General features: G+C 35.7%; 1 protein-coding gene across 5 annotated transcripts in view; it reads right to left on the reverse strand.

The window, feature by feature from the left end:
* VPS8 (VPS8 subunit of CORVET complex) overlaps window positions 1-16,390 on the reverse strand; it is a 319,158-nt gene that overhangs the window by 263,314 nt on the left and 39,454 nt on the right. For 4 of the 5 annotated variants that reach the window (XM_089910741.1, XM_089910739.1, XM_089910738.1 and 1 more), the window contains 5 exons: window positions 13,719-13,751; window positions 12,715-12,769; window positions 4,282-4,406; window positions 3,453-3,539; window positions 996-1,063 (listed from right to left, as the gene is read on the reverse strand). In XM_089910741.1, the coding sequence (XP_089766867.1) occupies window positions 996-1,063; window positions 3,453-3,539; window positions 4,282-4,406; window positions 12,715-12,769; window positions 13,719-13,751 (368 nt within the window). The other variant, XM_089910742.1, reaches the window with a different exon arrangement.

A 16,390-nucleotide genomic window follows, 5' to 3' on the forward strand; every position in this document is an offset into this window, starting at 1 on the left:
CTGACAAACGCATGCTCCAGCCACACCTGCTTTCTCTCCACTGCTCCAGCATGCCATGCTGTGCCCACCTCAAAGGCTCTGTGCTTGAACGTCCCTCTGCCTGGAACACTTCTCCTATATCTTTCCACTTGTTGACCAGATTGTTATTCAGGTCTTTGCTCAAATGTCACCTTCGGAGAGAAGCCTTACTAAATTATACTCAAATGTACTCCAGCACACTGACCTGTTTTATTTTTTTCACAGTACTCATAACTATCTACAGTTATTTCATTTACGCATTGGTTTATTGTGTCTCCCTACCCCCGACCCAACTAGAATGTAAGTTCTATTGGAGTAGCAACCTTGCCTGGTTCATAGCTGTAACTCTGGTGTCTAGAACAATGCCTACACATAGGAGATGCTCAATAAACGTTAGCTAAATAAATCTACAGTATTTTTTAAGCAATTACTTTGGGCTCAACATTGTTAGAAGGTATGAGAAATACAAGAAACATAGTCCTTACTTTGAAGAGCATATGGAAATATAATACACATTGAATTTTTTGTTCTACTTTTTTTTAAACTCAGGTTTGTAAATGTTCTTCCATGTATCTAAATAGTCTTTCCTCTTATTTAAAGAGTAAACAGGGCAATGCCAAGGCAATAAAAACCTTTCTACACCTGGCCATTATGGTTATAATCAACTGGGCCTGGGGCCTAAACGGAAATTAGTGAGATACTCCAGAATAATGGTTCCCAAGATTGACAGAGCTTATGAATACTCTGGGGAGTAGGAGTCTAGAATCCTATCTCGGACCTACTGCAATAGAATTGTGGGGGGGGGGGGGAGGCCTGGTGCTCTGTATGTTCTATAAGCCCCCCCAGGTTAAGTGTAATACACAGCCACAAGCTATTTCCAATCACATGGGTTTTCCAGACCTCTTCATATTCAACTTCAAGTCATTAAACTGGAGCTAATCTTTTCATTTGTCTACAAATGTCCATTAGTCTCTTACTTAAATGTCAATTCAAAAACAGAGCCTCCGCTGTCGTTGCAAACTGCAAGAGTTGGATCATCTGTAAACTAAACAGAGAAGGAATTTATTTTCTTATACATTTTCAGACAACTAATCAAGTATTAAAAAGGTAAGGGGAAAAATTACAAAATCTAAGACAAACACATTTAATAGCATTTGAAATCACCTAAACTATATCTACCTCAGTACTCTAAACATACAAACTTACCCATATTTGGAATAAAAATGGCTCAATATCTTTAAAAAAATGAGGCTTTAAAAAAAGCAAAAACCACCTTTCATCAGGATAAAAGAAAAATACAAACTATGACTCATAAAAGCCCTAAAGTTCTCTACTTAGGTTCTTACATTAATTTTTTCTAACTTGCTATTAAGCTAAATAGGATACTCTGGATACATTTGCAGTTGCCTAGCTTTCAAGAATAAAGACACAGTGAAAGATATTTTGTGTCTTTGGGAAATAAACTTATTGGAATATGTTTTCCAATAACTGAAGAGTTAATCCACTACATGTAAAACAGTTTAACTTTTTGTGTAACTCTTCCTAAAACGTGCTGCCCCCTCAATCTTCTTCGACAGAGTATACCTTCAGTTATTATTATCTACCCTGGAAAACTCAAATAATAAATAATGTTCAGAATGACAGATGGTCCTAAGGGCTTATGCGGTATGGTAGATATGAGTGTTGTAAGATACAAAATTGAATAACTTAATTTGTATCACTTACAGTGACTAGTCTCCCTAACCACAGAGGTTTGTAAAACCATCCTAAATCTCATGCCTTTGTGCTCTTCAGGGATGGTTGAGGTACAGGAGGCTATTGTGAAATTATTCTTCCTCAACCCCACACACGGGTAAAGAAGTCCTACACCTTTGTTCTCAAGGCCTAGATGAGTAGTTGCCAAAGTGGAGTGTAGGGAAAATAATAGCACTCATGATTTTATTTATTAATTTTCTACTTCTTGTGTATGTGTTTTATAATGTACTTAAATATAGTACACTAATATATTTAAATAATTTTTAAATAAATATATATACACACACACACACACACACACACACACACACACACATATGTATATATAAATGAATTAAAGCCCAAAGTGTTATTGATGGGATGTGTAGGGTTAAGTCTGGAGAACAACGAGTAAGAGGTTTGAAGCACAAGTAGCCGTTGTCAATGGAAGACCTCAGAAGTAAAGTCAGTGTCTGCACTTATCACCATTCCCAAGAAACACAACGTCCACTACTAGTCTGCTTTTAACGTTAGCTGCATTCTTCTGCCTTTTTCTCTCTGCCTTTATCTCTTGTTTCCTATTGCTTCTCCCAAAGATTTTGCATTTTTCTGCAAATGGACTAGACTTTTATAAACAACCAACCAAACATTTATTGAGCACTGTTTATTGTAATGTGCTACTACATGTAACACACAAAAATTAAAGAGAAATAGATCCTGGTTTCAAAGATCTCAATCTACTAAAGGAGATAAGACATAACACAAACAACTACAACATACTAGAGGTTGGCTCATGCCATATGAAAAGAGGTCAAAATAAACTGCCACGATGTTCAGAAAGAGGAGAAATTCTCTCTACTTTTACTTGTCTTGGTTGTTTTCATTGTAACTAAAAGCTTCAATGCTGCTTTGTCACAAAAGACTTTTATGTAACTAACCGAGATGCAGACACATAGACTCCAGATGCTACCAGATTTTAAAAAGAATGTGTATGGATAAGAGAGGTCTGCACAGCTAAGTAACCAAATGTGTACATGGTTAAAATCCAGAAGATCTGATTTTAGACTTCCTTAGTTATAGTCCTGTACATTTTATACTTCTGAACATGGGCTTGACAGCATACAAAAACCAAGGTTCGCATTGCATTTATAAATGAAATCTGTTACCTAAGTTGGTTTATTATTTTCAGGCATGTAAGGAGAAAGCCAAGATTCAAATCTTGATGCTTTTCCTTTGGAGGCCTGAAAGAAAATAAACCAACAGATTTGTTTCTAAACATAATGCAAAGCTTGGTTCTTTCACAATTGGTGCCTTGAACTTCAGGTAATTCCCAACAAAGTGTGACAGAGCACACCGCCTCAGCAATAAAATCCTGGCGGACTAAACAAAGTAAAAAGACCTTTTAAAATCTGCACATGGGTTTTCAGTAGGGTACTGCCTGTCTTTGCTGCCAGGCTTTCATCCAGGATCACATCAATTTACTCTCTTTCCTGCTATATCTACTAGACTTCAATACAACTTATAGCTGAATGTTACCATGCCAGCCCATCTCTGGTTTTAACTTGGGAAAACATCTTGTTGGGCCAGTCAAATAAAAGACAGTTCACTTTCAAGGATTCTGTTTATAAAGAAATCTACTTAAAAATGGATACAAAGGCATAATAATAAAGATTATTAGAAAAAGAAAATAAGGACTTTACCTTAATATGCAATATTGCTGTTCCTGGAGGATGAGCATCTGTTATTGATCTTAGAAGTTTTCCACTGGCCAAATCCCACATAGTGATCTATAAGACAACTAAATGCTTTAAAAACAAATTTATTGCTCTTTTTTGGACTTAAGTATCCTGGCTTTTGGCTGAAATAATCTATTCCTGGTCTATAAACATTGCAGACAAAGAACTATAAAGTTAAAACATAACTAAAGGTTGCAGATCCACTAAAGCATGGGGCCTTTATTTCATCTTCATCCTCCCCTCATCCTGCCCAACCTACTTTTCCCTTCAGATTTTAAATCTTGTTGTTTTACTGAGAGGTAAAAGAAATTTCTTTAATGAGTCAATCTCTTTAGCACTGGTAAAAATTATAGAAAGGCTTACTGCCAAACCAATTAATATGTCAGAAGAAGAGAAGAAACAAAAGTTACTGCCAGTTTCAGAAGGAAAAGAAATACCAAAATAGTTATCTAGGAACACAGTAATAAGAATACTCAAAGCAGAATACAGTGTACTTAAAAATCAACAATTATCCTCACTACAGTAAGAAAGTAAATTTTGTATAACAGCCTGGTTGGTTTATAAAACCTATGTACTTACATGGACATATGAATTAAGATATTAAAAATCACAGACTCTGGCTCAGTCAATATTTAAAAATTTGGACAAAAGTCAGACTAAGCAAACTCAGGTTAGCTCTACAGACATGTCACTTTATAACACGTTTTAGTCTTCGAGATACTGATCTAGAGATAATACATTTTTTAAAATTGATTTTACATTGTCTTACGGGTAAAATAAAGTTCCTATTTACCTGTCCTTTAGCAAAGCCACAGAGAAGTCGTGAGCAGTCATTGTTGATACTGAGGGCAGAGATGGCTCCATATTGACCTCCAACACTAGTGCTACCCAGACAGAGTCGCAAAGCTTGATTCTGATCTAAAGAAAGCAATTGATAAAATCAAGTGAAAGAAATGAAGGTGTGGATAAATATATACTTAGTATAGGCTTGTTTTCAAACACTTTGAGGTAGCAAGTATCAAAAGAATCAAACGATGAAGTTACATTCATCTTAAAATATATTTATTGAGCATCTACTAGACACTGGGCATTGAATTAGACACTAAGAAAGCAGAAAAAAACAATAACTACAAGGAAGCATAATGCAAAACTTGCTAGTAAGTTAAAAAAATCCTTCGAAAGCTCTTTGAACAAACTCACTTTCATTCTAGAATTGTATTTCTTGCTATTTTTAGGATGCAAGGTTACATGAAATACCATCTTTTAAAGTAGCTTTAAAACTTCAAAAATCAAAATTTATTAATTTAGAGTTGGCTGAAATTTACATTATATTAGCCATGAAGAAAAGGTTTACCAGGCAAATGAACAATATAAATAAAATCACAGGGTATGTTTAAACTGCTTAAGAAAATTCTTTTCAAGCATCAACATTTGATATGCTAAAAGCAAATAATTCAAATCTCTACTAGATTAAGTTACTTAAGGGCAAGGATTTTGCCCGAAATCACCTCTGATTTCTCCAGGAGGCACTCAGATATTATTAAACCTTATTATCTAATAATTAAATTCCTCTAGGGCTTCTCCTAGGCAATGCTTATTTTATATTATATAGAGTTCATTATTGTACCCACTTGAAAACAATGAAATAAAAAATTTAAACATAAGAAGGCATGCCTACAAAATTTAACTGTTTAAGGGGGAAAAAAACTACCATACTTGCACAGTCAGGAGGTCTCTTAACTCCCCCCAGCAATTCTTTGTGCTTCCCTTCACTATCTTATGTGCTAATTTTTGGAGGTAAATACATCTTACTCTCACTCTTAGACTATGACCTCCCTAAAGGCTGAGATCATGAGTGAATTAACATCCCCAGAATACCTAGCCTGCTGCCTTGCACACAGAAGCCATCTGACAATCATCTGAATAGCTGCCACATTTGCAAATCTTCCTCCTATAAAGGTAAATCTAGTTATCAGAAAGAGCCTAAAGACATTCATTCTCAAATGTAGGGAATAATACTAGGTAAGTCCTTTTGCCCATCCAAAGTGACTACTGTAAGAATATTTTTCTGTGTTCATAAGCAGGCTCAAATAGCAATCCCCACCTCCCCAGGAGTTCTGACACAATTAATGGCTGTATTCTATCTAGCACATAGGAAATATTTGATGTTTTCTGAAATCATTTTAGATCTTAGCCTTCCGAGACGAATATCAGAAAAGGAATAAAATTCATAAATATACAAGGTCTGATGTATTTTAAAAGTCCTGTTTACTCAAATCTAAAATGATTACAATTACAGATTTTTTTCCTTACGTACACTTTCCTCCCTCCTCCAGTTTAATCCAAGTTATTAAAATTTCCTTTTTCCTGACTCTAAAAATGACATCACATTTTATTTTGCTTTATTAAATTGCATGCGTAAAATAGTGTTTTCCATGATTCTTATTTTGTCAGAGCCACCTTTACAGTTAGTGGATTATCCATATACCTTATTCTGCAAATTGTCAAGATCCAGTGGTTGGGCAACAATTTTCTATATATGCTACCACTTTGGGTCATGCGAGTAGTCCAACGAATGGGCTGAAAGTACGAGGACAAAGACAGAAATTCCACACCAGCCTCAAAAAGAAGTCCCTTTAGCCCGGGCTACCTGCCTTCTAGGAGAGTAGTGTTTGAATAGCATCCTGCTGAGATCCTTTGTAATCCCGGTTTTGAGATCCAAACTCTATACAGCTCTGATCCACCAATACTTAAAGACACTAACTAATGCTTCCTGCTTTACCTAAGTTCATACTTTAAATTGGACTATTTGGGCTTCCCCGGTGGCACAGTGGTTAAGAATCCGCCTGCCAATGCAGGGGACACAGGTTCGAGCCCTGGTGCGGGAAGATCCCACATGCCGCAGAGCAACTAAGCCTGTGCACCACAGCTACTGAGCCTGCGCTCTAGAGCCCGCAAGCCACAATTACTGAGCCCACATGCCACAACTACTGAAGCCCGCATGCCTAGAGCCTGTGTTCCGCAACAAGAGAAGCCACCGCCATGAGAAGCCCATGCACCGCAGTGAAGAGTAGCCCCCCCGCTCACCGCAAATAGAGGAAGCCCGCGTGCATCAACGAAGACCCGATGCAGCCATAAATAAATAAATAAATAAATGTATTTTTAAAATTATACTATTTAAGTACTCTTATAACTCAGGGAAAGTAAGCACAGGAGAATTAAGGCGTATGACAAAATAGAGAATAAGGGTACCATTAAGAAAAAGGAAATAGAGAAAAAAAGAGGGAAGGAAAAAGACACATCTAACTTCTACATTAAAAACCCAAACCTGACTCTGCTTTCCTGACTGTGGGTCCTGTGTACTAAAAAACTAGCTAAGACAAGGACCAAATTATCAGCCTTGGTCACTCCTGAAATATGTATTAAATTTACATCCCACAGGACTATGTTAATGAAAACATTGTCAATTTTTGTCCTTAACTTTTACAATGTATTCATTATATTTATAATGTCTCTTTATAAGGTAGAGTGGCTGTGAGGTAATAGTACATAAAATGTAACATAGTTTAACTCCACAAAGATACTTATCAATTCTTATTGCTGTCATTATACATTCTATATTTATGGTGCCATATTAACAAACTTGCTATACAATTTAGACTAAAATCAGAAAAGGTAGAATTTCTGTGGAAAGAAGAAAGCAGAGTCTTATTGAAGAGGTTTCTTCTACTAGAAGAACATTCTGTAGTCCAGATTTTTCTAGACAATTCTGGGGAAAGGTATTTGGTGAAGACAAACTTAAAACCTCTTCCAAAAACTTAATTTCTAAAGCTACATGGAAAGAACAAAAGGACCTGGACAGAAGCAAGAAAGGTGAAAATCAGAGCTCTCCACATTCTCCTCCTCCAATGGGGCTCTTGATCTGGGCAAGAAATATGAAATGAGACTATCATTTTTCCTATAAACTTCAGAGTTGGCATAGAGCTTAAATTTTGTAAATGCCTATGAAAACTATCCAATGGCACACATGCAAAGAATTTTTTTTTTAAGATTTTTTTTTTTTTGGCCGAGTTGGGTCTTAGTTTCGGCATGCGGGATCTTCGTTGAGGCATGCGGGCTCTTCCTTGTGGTCCTTGTGGTGCATAGGCGTCTCTCTAGTTGTGGCGTTCGGGTTTTCTCTTTTCTAGTTGTGGCACACAGGCTCCAGGGCTCATGGGCTCTGTTGTGTGCGGCACGCGGGCTCTAGTTGAGGCGCTCGAGCTCAGTAGTTGTGGCGTGCGGGCTTAGTTGCCCCGCGGCATGTGGGATCTTAGTTCCCTGACCAGGGATTGAACCCGCATCCCCTGCATTGTAAGGTGGATTCTTTACCACTGGTCCACCAAGAAAGTCCTACGAAGAATTATTATTAATGATAATAAATAGCTTACCAATTAATTAAGAGAACTCGAAGCACAGATACCACAAAAAGCACATCCATTTGGTAGTGCAATGAATTGTATCTATTTCTTTATTAGTATACCTTTCGCAGTACACTTTACTTAGGGTAGATCTCAGCATATGTCTAGGCTTAAGAGTAATGTGCTAAGTAGCAAAGAAAAGCCATAAATAACATATAAAGTCTATAATAGCCATAAAATCTAAATTTGTACATACTTCAAGAATTTCTGCTCTCCATATACCAAAATTAATCTAATCCTCTATTTATTCACCCCTAATTTGTTTTAACTACATCCCAAAAACCATCAGAGAAGGAAATACCTAGATCCTAGAAGGAATCAAAATCTAATTATGTGTGTAGAGCTCTACTTTTATTGCCAGTATTCACCATTCTTCAATACTACTCCTTTGTGCATTATTAAAATATTCTCTAAGACCAAAGGAGAAGAAAAGAGTTATTAGGAAACATTTTTCATCAATGATCATAAAACAGCAGAAGCACTTTACCTGACCGCCATCTAACAAACACACAGAATTAAAGTTCTCCATTCTCTCTATAAAACTTACTGAGTAAAGCCCACGATACACTGACTCCCCACAGCTAACTGGCTATTTTCTAGAACTCAGATGCTTACGAAAAGTCAGTTGTGTTCATTTCCAAACCTGTTCATGCCACTGGAATACTACTGTACTTTAAAAATGTAATTAAACAATATTGTCAACTGATGAAATACAGTGGAAAAGAAAGAGCTGTTGTTTCTATGAAAGTTAAATGAATGTTTTAGAAAAACTTTGTAAAGATGAGTTGCTTTAAATTAACTGTCATGAAGTAACGTATGGACAAGACAACTGCAGAAAACTGAAAAGAAGTTTTATGAAAATCTAAAATTTTGCACACCTCGACTGATTCACAGGTGCCTAAGCTTTTACCTCTTTTTTTAATTAAAAGTACAAATTTTGCATGACCCATCACTGATGCAGCTTATGCCAAAAAAGATGCTGCAGACGTCCAACTGGCAGATACAAACTCAAAGAAACAGTTTTGGTCTACGCCAAAAGATTAAGAACAATATTCACTAATTTATTTTCATTTAAAATAAAACATTAAAGGTATGCATACATTTATAATTTTTAACAATTTTTAACAATTCCCTACTTTAACTAATTTCAAAACTTTTCAATAAGCATTTCATAAGAGGACATCGACTATAACTAGTAACATTCTTTTTCAACATTAAAAAGAGTCACTCATGCAAACCAAAATTACTATACCTTTTCCTTTGAATCCATGGAGAAAAGATCAAAAAAAAGAGAAAAGCAAGAAATCAGTTCAAAAGTTCAGAGAAAAGACAGGTAAAATTTCAAGAGTATAAGTGATAAACTTTAGTTATCTGTGGGAATGATACTAAATGTGATTAAATGATACATCTAGCATTTATATTTAGGTATTGGTATGGAAATAAAGAAAATGCATAATATCCAAATTTTAGCACAGTAAATCCAAGTCCATTAAGCTTGATAAAAACAAAAACAATTTCCAAAAGATAATCTACTAAAGTATACTAACAACCCCAAAAATGGAAAACTAAGGGCCTTAGGATAGGGAGATATCTTTATTAAGATTTGAATTCTTGAGATCCTATATTTAGGTAAGAACCAAGATACATAATAAATACCATATACCTATAATTCCATAAGAAAAGGCAATTTACATGACATTTAAGAAGCTTATAATGATTACTATTCTAATGACCCAGGCCTCTATTCCAAAGAGAATCTAATGGTACTTAAGCAAGTACAGTTCTGCACTTTTTCCTATGATCAACAAAGATGTTTAAAAGATCAGATTTAACCCAGATCTCTACTTCATAGTATTATTACTCTGCCATTTTTTTCCTGGCTTTCAAGCAAATTTAAATCCATTTATTAAAACTCATTGTCTAAATACCTGATTCCCACAAAAATGAGTAAAATTTATTAACTGCATGATTAAAAATCCAAAGCCTAACTAGAATATTATGATCCTTTCTCAAAATGTTCATTATGGCATACTTTCTTTTTCATGAGACTGTAATGAAAGATTATTATTTCATCAAATCTACAAGAAAGTTGCTGGGGTCTAAAAAAATTAGAAAGCAGGTCCAAGAAAATTAAGAAGACAGTAATGAAAGACAATAAACTCTTCTTCTCTGTTAGTTTTTATTTTAAAAGGCTTCATTTTTTTTTTTTTTTTTTTTTTTGCGGTATGCGGGCCTCTCACTGTTGTGGCCTCCCGTTGCGGAGCACAGGCTCCGGACACGCGGGCTCAGCAGCCATGGCTCACGGGCCTAGCCGCTCCGCGGCATGTGGGATCTTCCCGGACCGGGGCACGAACCCATGTCCCCTGCATCAGCAGGTGGACTCTCAACCACTGCGCCACCAAGGAAGCCCAAAAAGACTTCATTTTAATTTGTTGCAGTAAGCTCTGCATGGATTTGATTATAAGCAGGCACATATTCTTATAACCTTGCGGTAAGGAAGGGATATTAAAGCAGATAGAGTTGAAGAAAAGTGAGTACTGGTAAGTGGGAACAAAAATAAACACGTATTCTGCTGACAGATAAACACGTACATTATATTTTATCCTCATTCATCTTAGTTCTTCCATTCTTTCCTTTATATATCTTGCAATTTGCCTCCTTTTCTCTCAGAACTGGAGAACTGCTTGGAAGTGTGGAAATGTACTGATCTTAGGATTCAGTATTCCTTGATTCTGAATTTGGCTCTGTACATGTCACTTAACCTCTCTGGTTCTCAATCACCTCATATGTAAATAAGGGGATTGAACTAAAAGTCCTATGAAGATCCTTTCCCAGAATTCTATCAATCTGATACCAACTATGCCCTCATAGGAAAACAAGCATTCCTACACGTGATAGGAGAGCAAGCTGGTAAAACTTTCTAGAAGACAATTAGGCAGTATACATCAGAAGTGTTTAAAATGTTCATACCCTGACCTCCGCAAGCCCACTTTTAGGAATTTGTCCTAAGCAAATAATCATGTGCACAAAAATGCAGTTACAAAGATGTTCATCACTCTACTTTTTGGTTAGAAACAACCTAAATGTCTTATAGTAGGAAACGATTAAGTAAAACGTGGCCATTAAAAATGATGTTACACAGAAACAGAATCACAGACATAGAAAACAAACTCACGGTTACCAAAGGAGAGGGGGAGGGGTAAATTAGAAGTTTGCGATTAGCAGATACAAACCACCATATATAACATAGATAAACAACAAGGTTCTACTGTATAGCATAGGGAACTATATTCAATATCCTGTAATAAACCATAATGGAAAAGAATATGAAAAAGAATATGTAAATATATATATAAACTGAATCGCTTTGATGTACACCAGAAACACAACACTGTAAATCGATCATACTTCAATTTAAAAAAAAAAGCTAATAATACAGAAAAAATTATGTTACAGATGACTAATAATCACATGGAAAGATGTTCATTATAATGAAAATGCAGGTTACAAATTAACATGATCACATTTGGGGGTGTGTACATATATATACACACATGTACAGGAAAAAAGATTAGAAGGCCATACAGAAATGTTAGGAATTATTCCTGGATGGCAGAATTTGGTGTATCTTCAACCTTTTGCTCATCTAAATATTTTATTATGAACACATATTATGGAATAAGAAAAAATTATTGTTTAAAGAATCAATTCTGAAGTTCTCTCAAGAGAATTATATTTTTGTTTCCATTCTTCTCATCCCCAGACAAAAAAAACTTTATTATTTATATCAATCGCCTTTGAAAAGACTAGTTGTTAAAAACACAGATAAATAAGGCTTTTGGCATAATGGAAAATTTATAAATAGGAAGTCAAATTGTTCAAAAACAAGGGAAAATAACTAGCTATTCACTCATACGATAAATAAAAATGCAAGGCCCACAGAGATCAAACTGTGGTTCTGCTATTAAGGTCTTCCCAGGTAATCCTTACACAATATCCTGTAGAGTCCTTACCAAAATACAGTGTCATCAGGAATTCCATTTAAGAAAGTTGCAAAAGACTTAAGATCCATAGAGAACACTAAAAATGACAGGAAAATATTATCTAGTAGTTTTTAAGTAAACAGAACAAAATGTTCTGCTCATAGTATTGAATGCAAAAGCAAAGAAAGATTAAAACTAGGTTTATTTAGTCTCACGTAGGAAAAGAAAATGAGAAAATAGGACTATCACCTACCATACAAATAAAACTAGCTAAGTTCTCTTCTCAACCAAAAAAAGAAAGTGATTATGGGCTAAAAATTTTTCTGTTTAGAGGGATTTACAATGTAAATGAAAAAAAACACTGTCAATAAGAGTTACTGAAAATTACTGAGAAAGCCTGGGAATCTCTTTCCCTGAAGATCTTTTCAAATACCTACTACTCAGATATGATTTAGAATAAAACATTAGCACCACCACAAACCAGAGGAAGACAAAAATGACAACCTCTCAACTTTATATCCTTTTTGTCTAGGTCTGCAGAGAGTCAAAAGATATGATATGATAGCTTATAAATTCATAAAGAAGAAAATAAACTTGCAATGAGCAACAAAATGAAGCTGAGTCAAGTAATTTTTAACTATAAAAATGCTGACTGCTACTTTTCAAGTTTTTCTGGCTTTTTTCAAAAAAATTAAGTTTACTATATAAACTGTGATTTAAAAGACATTATTAAAAAAAACCCAAATACTTAATATTTAAAATAAGGAAAGTAGTTAGAAAATTTACCAAATATTAAAGCCAATCCATGAGATGTACCCACTGCTATCAGACTCGACACTGCCTGAGAACAAAAGAGAAGATTACATTTTAAGACATTACAAGGATCTTGAAATAATCAGAATTGAATTTGCTGGTTTTCTTTCCTCTAGGCACCAGATAACATACCAACTATTATAAATAAGGAAAATTTCATCTAGGAGGCAAAACAGGAAATGAAACTCAGAACATCTTATTTCTGGGAATCCCTCTAAATTTACTCTAAGGGTAACAATATTAAAATATCATATGTTCAACATTATAGGCAAAAACATGCCACTTAACTTCCTCTAAAGCAATTTTTTGAAAAATTCAGGGGTCCACACAAAGTAAGAGGCACTTATGCTACCCAACCAAGAGCCTCCTACGAGTGTGGGAAAGGGACAAGAAAGCCCTTCTGCAGCTTATTCACAAGAGCCAAAAGGCACCAGAAATACTCAAAACCCAGCCCACTTCCTCACCAATTGACTATCTAATAAGAAAGCTACAGGAGGCAGCTGGAACTAGTTGAAAATAGAAAAGAGCGCACTAGTGTGCTTTCAATATCCCCCAGTTCTCTATAATCACTCCACAGATTTACTATTTGGCAGGCTTGGCAATGGAGTTCAGAGCTGTTAAGTGTACTATTTACCACAAAGTGATTTTACCAAACACTGTTTTCCACTCCCTATAACCAAAGCGAGGCCAAGTCACAGAAGGAGCAAATATACTTGGGCAGGGTAGCACCACATACAAATAAATTGGGAAAAGGCTAATCATTATTTTTCTTAAAAAACAAAACAAAAAAAGAAAACTGAAAATAGAAAGAATGAGAACATTCAACACGGACAAATTTTAAACCTGATTACTGGCAGTAAATGACATGAATTAATTATCACAAAATTTATGTAATAACTTTGAATATCGGAAAAATAAATCTAAGAAAACCTGATCAAATAGAAAGCTTACCTTTAAAGGATTTAAAGTATACTTACAATTGCTGTAGGCAAGCCAGCATCTACTTTGTCCTAAATAAAATTTTAAAAAAAAGTATTTGAAAAGACATTCCCATTTTTAAGCAGAAAATGGTATAAGGCCCTCTCTTTACATATACAATTCAGGCAAGAGGTAGAACCGTCATTTTTGCCCCCAAATAAGAGAAACTACAAAAGTTGTATATACCAACAAAATATAAAGAGCACAAGAGTAGATCGTTTTCTTTTACCATTTCCGGAAGGGTACTGATTATAAATGAAAATGTAAAGGGAAAGAGAGAGGAAAGAGATTCTATTTTCAATAATGTGAATAAACTCTAAGTACTATGGGTCACAATGGTAAGAGTACATAAAGATTTTAAAAACGGAAACATATACTAAAGACATTCTTCCTCTAAGTAGGAGCTTCCTACCCAGCAGATTATAAAATAACCCCTAAATAAAAACCATCAGCCATAAAAAGAAACGAAATTGAGTTATCTGTAGTGAGGTGGATGGACCTACAGTCTGTCATACAGAGTGAAGTCAGAAAGAGAAAAACAAATACCATATGCTAACACATATATATGGAATCTAAAAGAAAATAAAATGGTTCTGATGAACCTAGGGGCAGGACAGGAATAAAGACGCAGACGTAGAGAATGGACTTGAGGAGGGGGGAGGGGGAACGGTAAGCTGGGATGAAGTGAAAGAGTGGCATGGACATATATACACTACCAAACGTAAAATAGATAGCTAGTAGGAAGCAGCCGCACAGCACAGGGAGATCAGCTCCGTGCTTTATGACCACCTAGAGGGGTGGGATAGGGAGGGTGGGAGGGAGGGAGACGCAAGAGAGAGGAGATATGGGGATACATGTATATGTATAGCTGATTCACTTTGTTATACAGCAGAAACTAACACACCATTGTAAAGCAATTATACTCCAATAAAGATGTTAAAAAAAATTTAAAATGAAAGGCAAAAAGAAATAAAATAATTTTTAAAATAAAAATAAATAAATAAAAGCTAGAGCAGGGTATATTCAGTCAAAATAAGAAAATCAAAACTTAAGTGCTAGTGCCAGCTCCTTACCAGTGACTGTGTGACCTCGGCACAGCCACCTAACCCTTCTGAGTATTAGTCCCCTTACCTGTTTGTGGAAAAGGCAAACACTGCCCTAGCTACCGCCATGAGTTGTCCTGAGGATCAAATTAAATGTAAAATATCCTAAAAATGTAAGGGTGTCTACTAATATTTGGTACTTCTGTAGCTTTCAATAATAACAAGGGCTTTCAATGATTAGAACTGTAGTAGCAAAGAGCTTTCAAATGTATTTATCACATTATTTGATACTCAAACCAGGATAGATGGATCAAACAAGTAGTAGTATTCTGATTTTCCAGATTAAGATTCTTAAGATTCAGATTAAGTTTCAAAGAGCTTAAATTGACTTGCCCACAGTTATTCAGGAAGTGGTAGACTATGTCTAAAACTCAGGGTTTCCATTCCCAGACCAGGCTCTTTGGATCACTTCTGTATTTCTTTTCTGTCTGTCCCTGTCAGTGTGCTCAATTCATTATTATAATCTCTCAGAAGGCAGAATCTATTATATCCAACTTTACAGAGCTTCCCAGGAACTAACCTAAAATACTTACACCAGGGCATGGAACTATGAGGAAGAACAATCACCAACGCTGCTATGTACAACGTTCTGGAGGGTAGGATATACTCAACTGTGTGTGGATGTGTGTGTGTAAAGGATGCCTAACATAATGCTGAACAATAAAGAAACATGCAACAGATATTTGATAAATGATTGATTTGTGTCCTGGACAGGGAAAAAGAATGAGCCAGCAGATGAAGAACATAAACTATATTCAAAATGGAACCTGAAAAATGCAATCAGAAGTCAGCTAACTTTCAAAGCTAAAACCCACAGATATGGGAAGCAATTTAGAGGATCTATGAATAGAATTTTAGTGCTGGTGTTACGGCATCTTAGGATAGTGATTCTCAAAAGCCACGCGCGTTAGAATCACCTGGGATACCCGTTAAAATGCAAATCCCTAGCTACACTGCTAGAACTAGATTCCAATTCAGTAGGTCTGGGATGGTGCCCAGGAATCTGTATTTTCATAAGTATCCTAGGAGATTCTTATACAATGGACACATTTTGCAAAAACACTATGCCAAGGTATCCCCGTTATCTTCAGTGATCATAAAATGATAAATATGCTTTAAAATTAATTTGAATCCATTTTTAACATCTTTATTGGAGTATAATTGCTTTACAATGGTGTGTTTCTGCTTTATAGCAAAGTGAATCAGTTATACATATTCATATGTTCCCATATCTCTTCTCTCTTGCATCTCCCTCCCTCCCACCCTCCCTATCCCACCCCTCTAGCTGGTCACAAAGCACCGAGCTGATCTCCCTGTGCTATGCGGCTGCTTCCCACTAGCTATCTATTTTACGTTTGGTAGTGTATTTTAAATATAGTCACACGTCATATTACTTTGAGGAGGATTCCAAAATTAAACAATGAGGTTCACAACTCCAAAAGTTTCATCTCTCCTAAGTGTTCTCCAGGCACAGACTACAAGGCCATGATGATCAACGCCTTAGGCAGCCCTAAATAACATCACTATCCACATGGCTGAAAGCATTACTGAACAGCCATTCAGGAGAG

The sequence above is a fragment of the Delphinapterus leucas genome, chromosome 4, assembly GCF_059928025.1.
Source record: "Delphinapterus leucas isolate spDelLeu-1000000601 "Yukka" chromosome 4, BTC_Dleu_Yukka2, whole genome shotgun sequence".
Taxonomy (NCBI): Eukaryota; Metazoa; Chordata; class Mammalia; order Artiodactyla; family Monodontidae; genus Delphinapterus; species Delphinapterus leucas.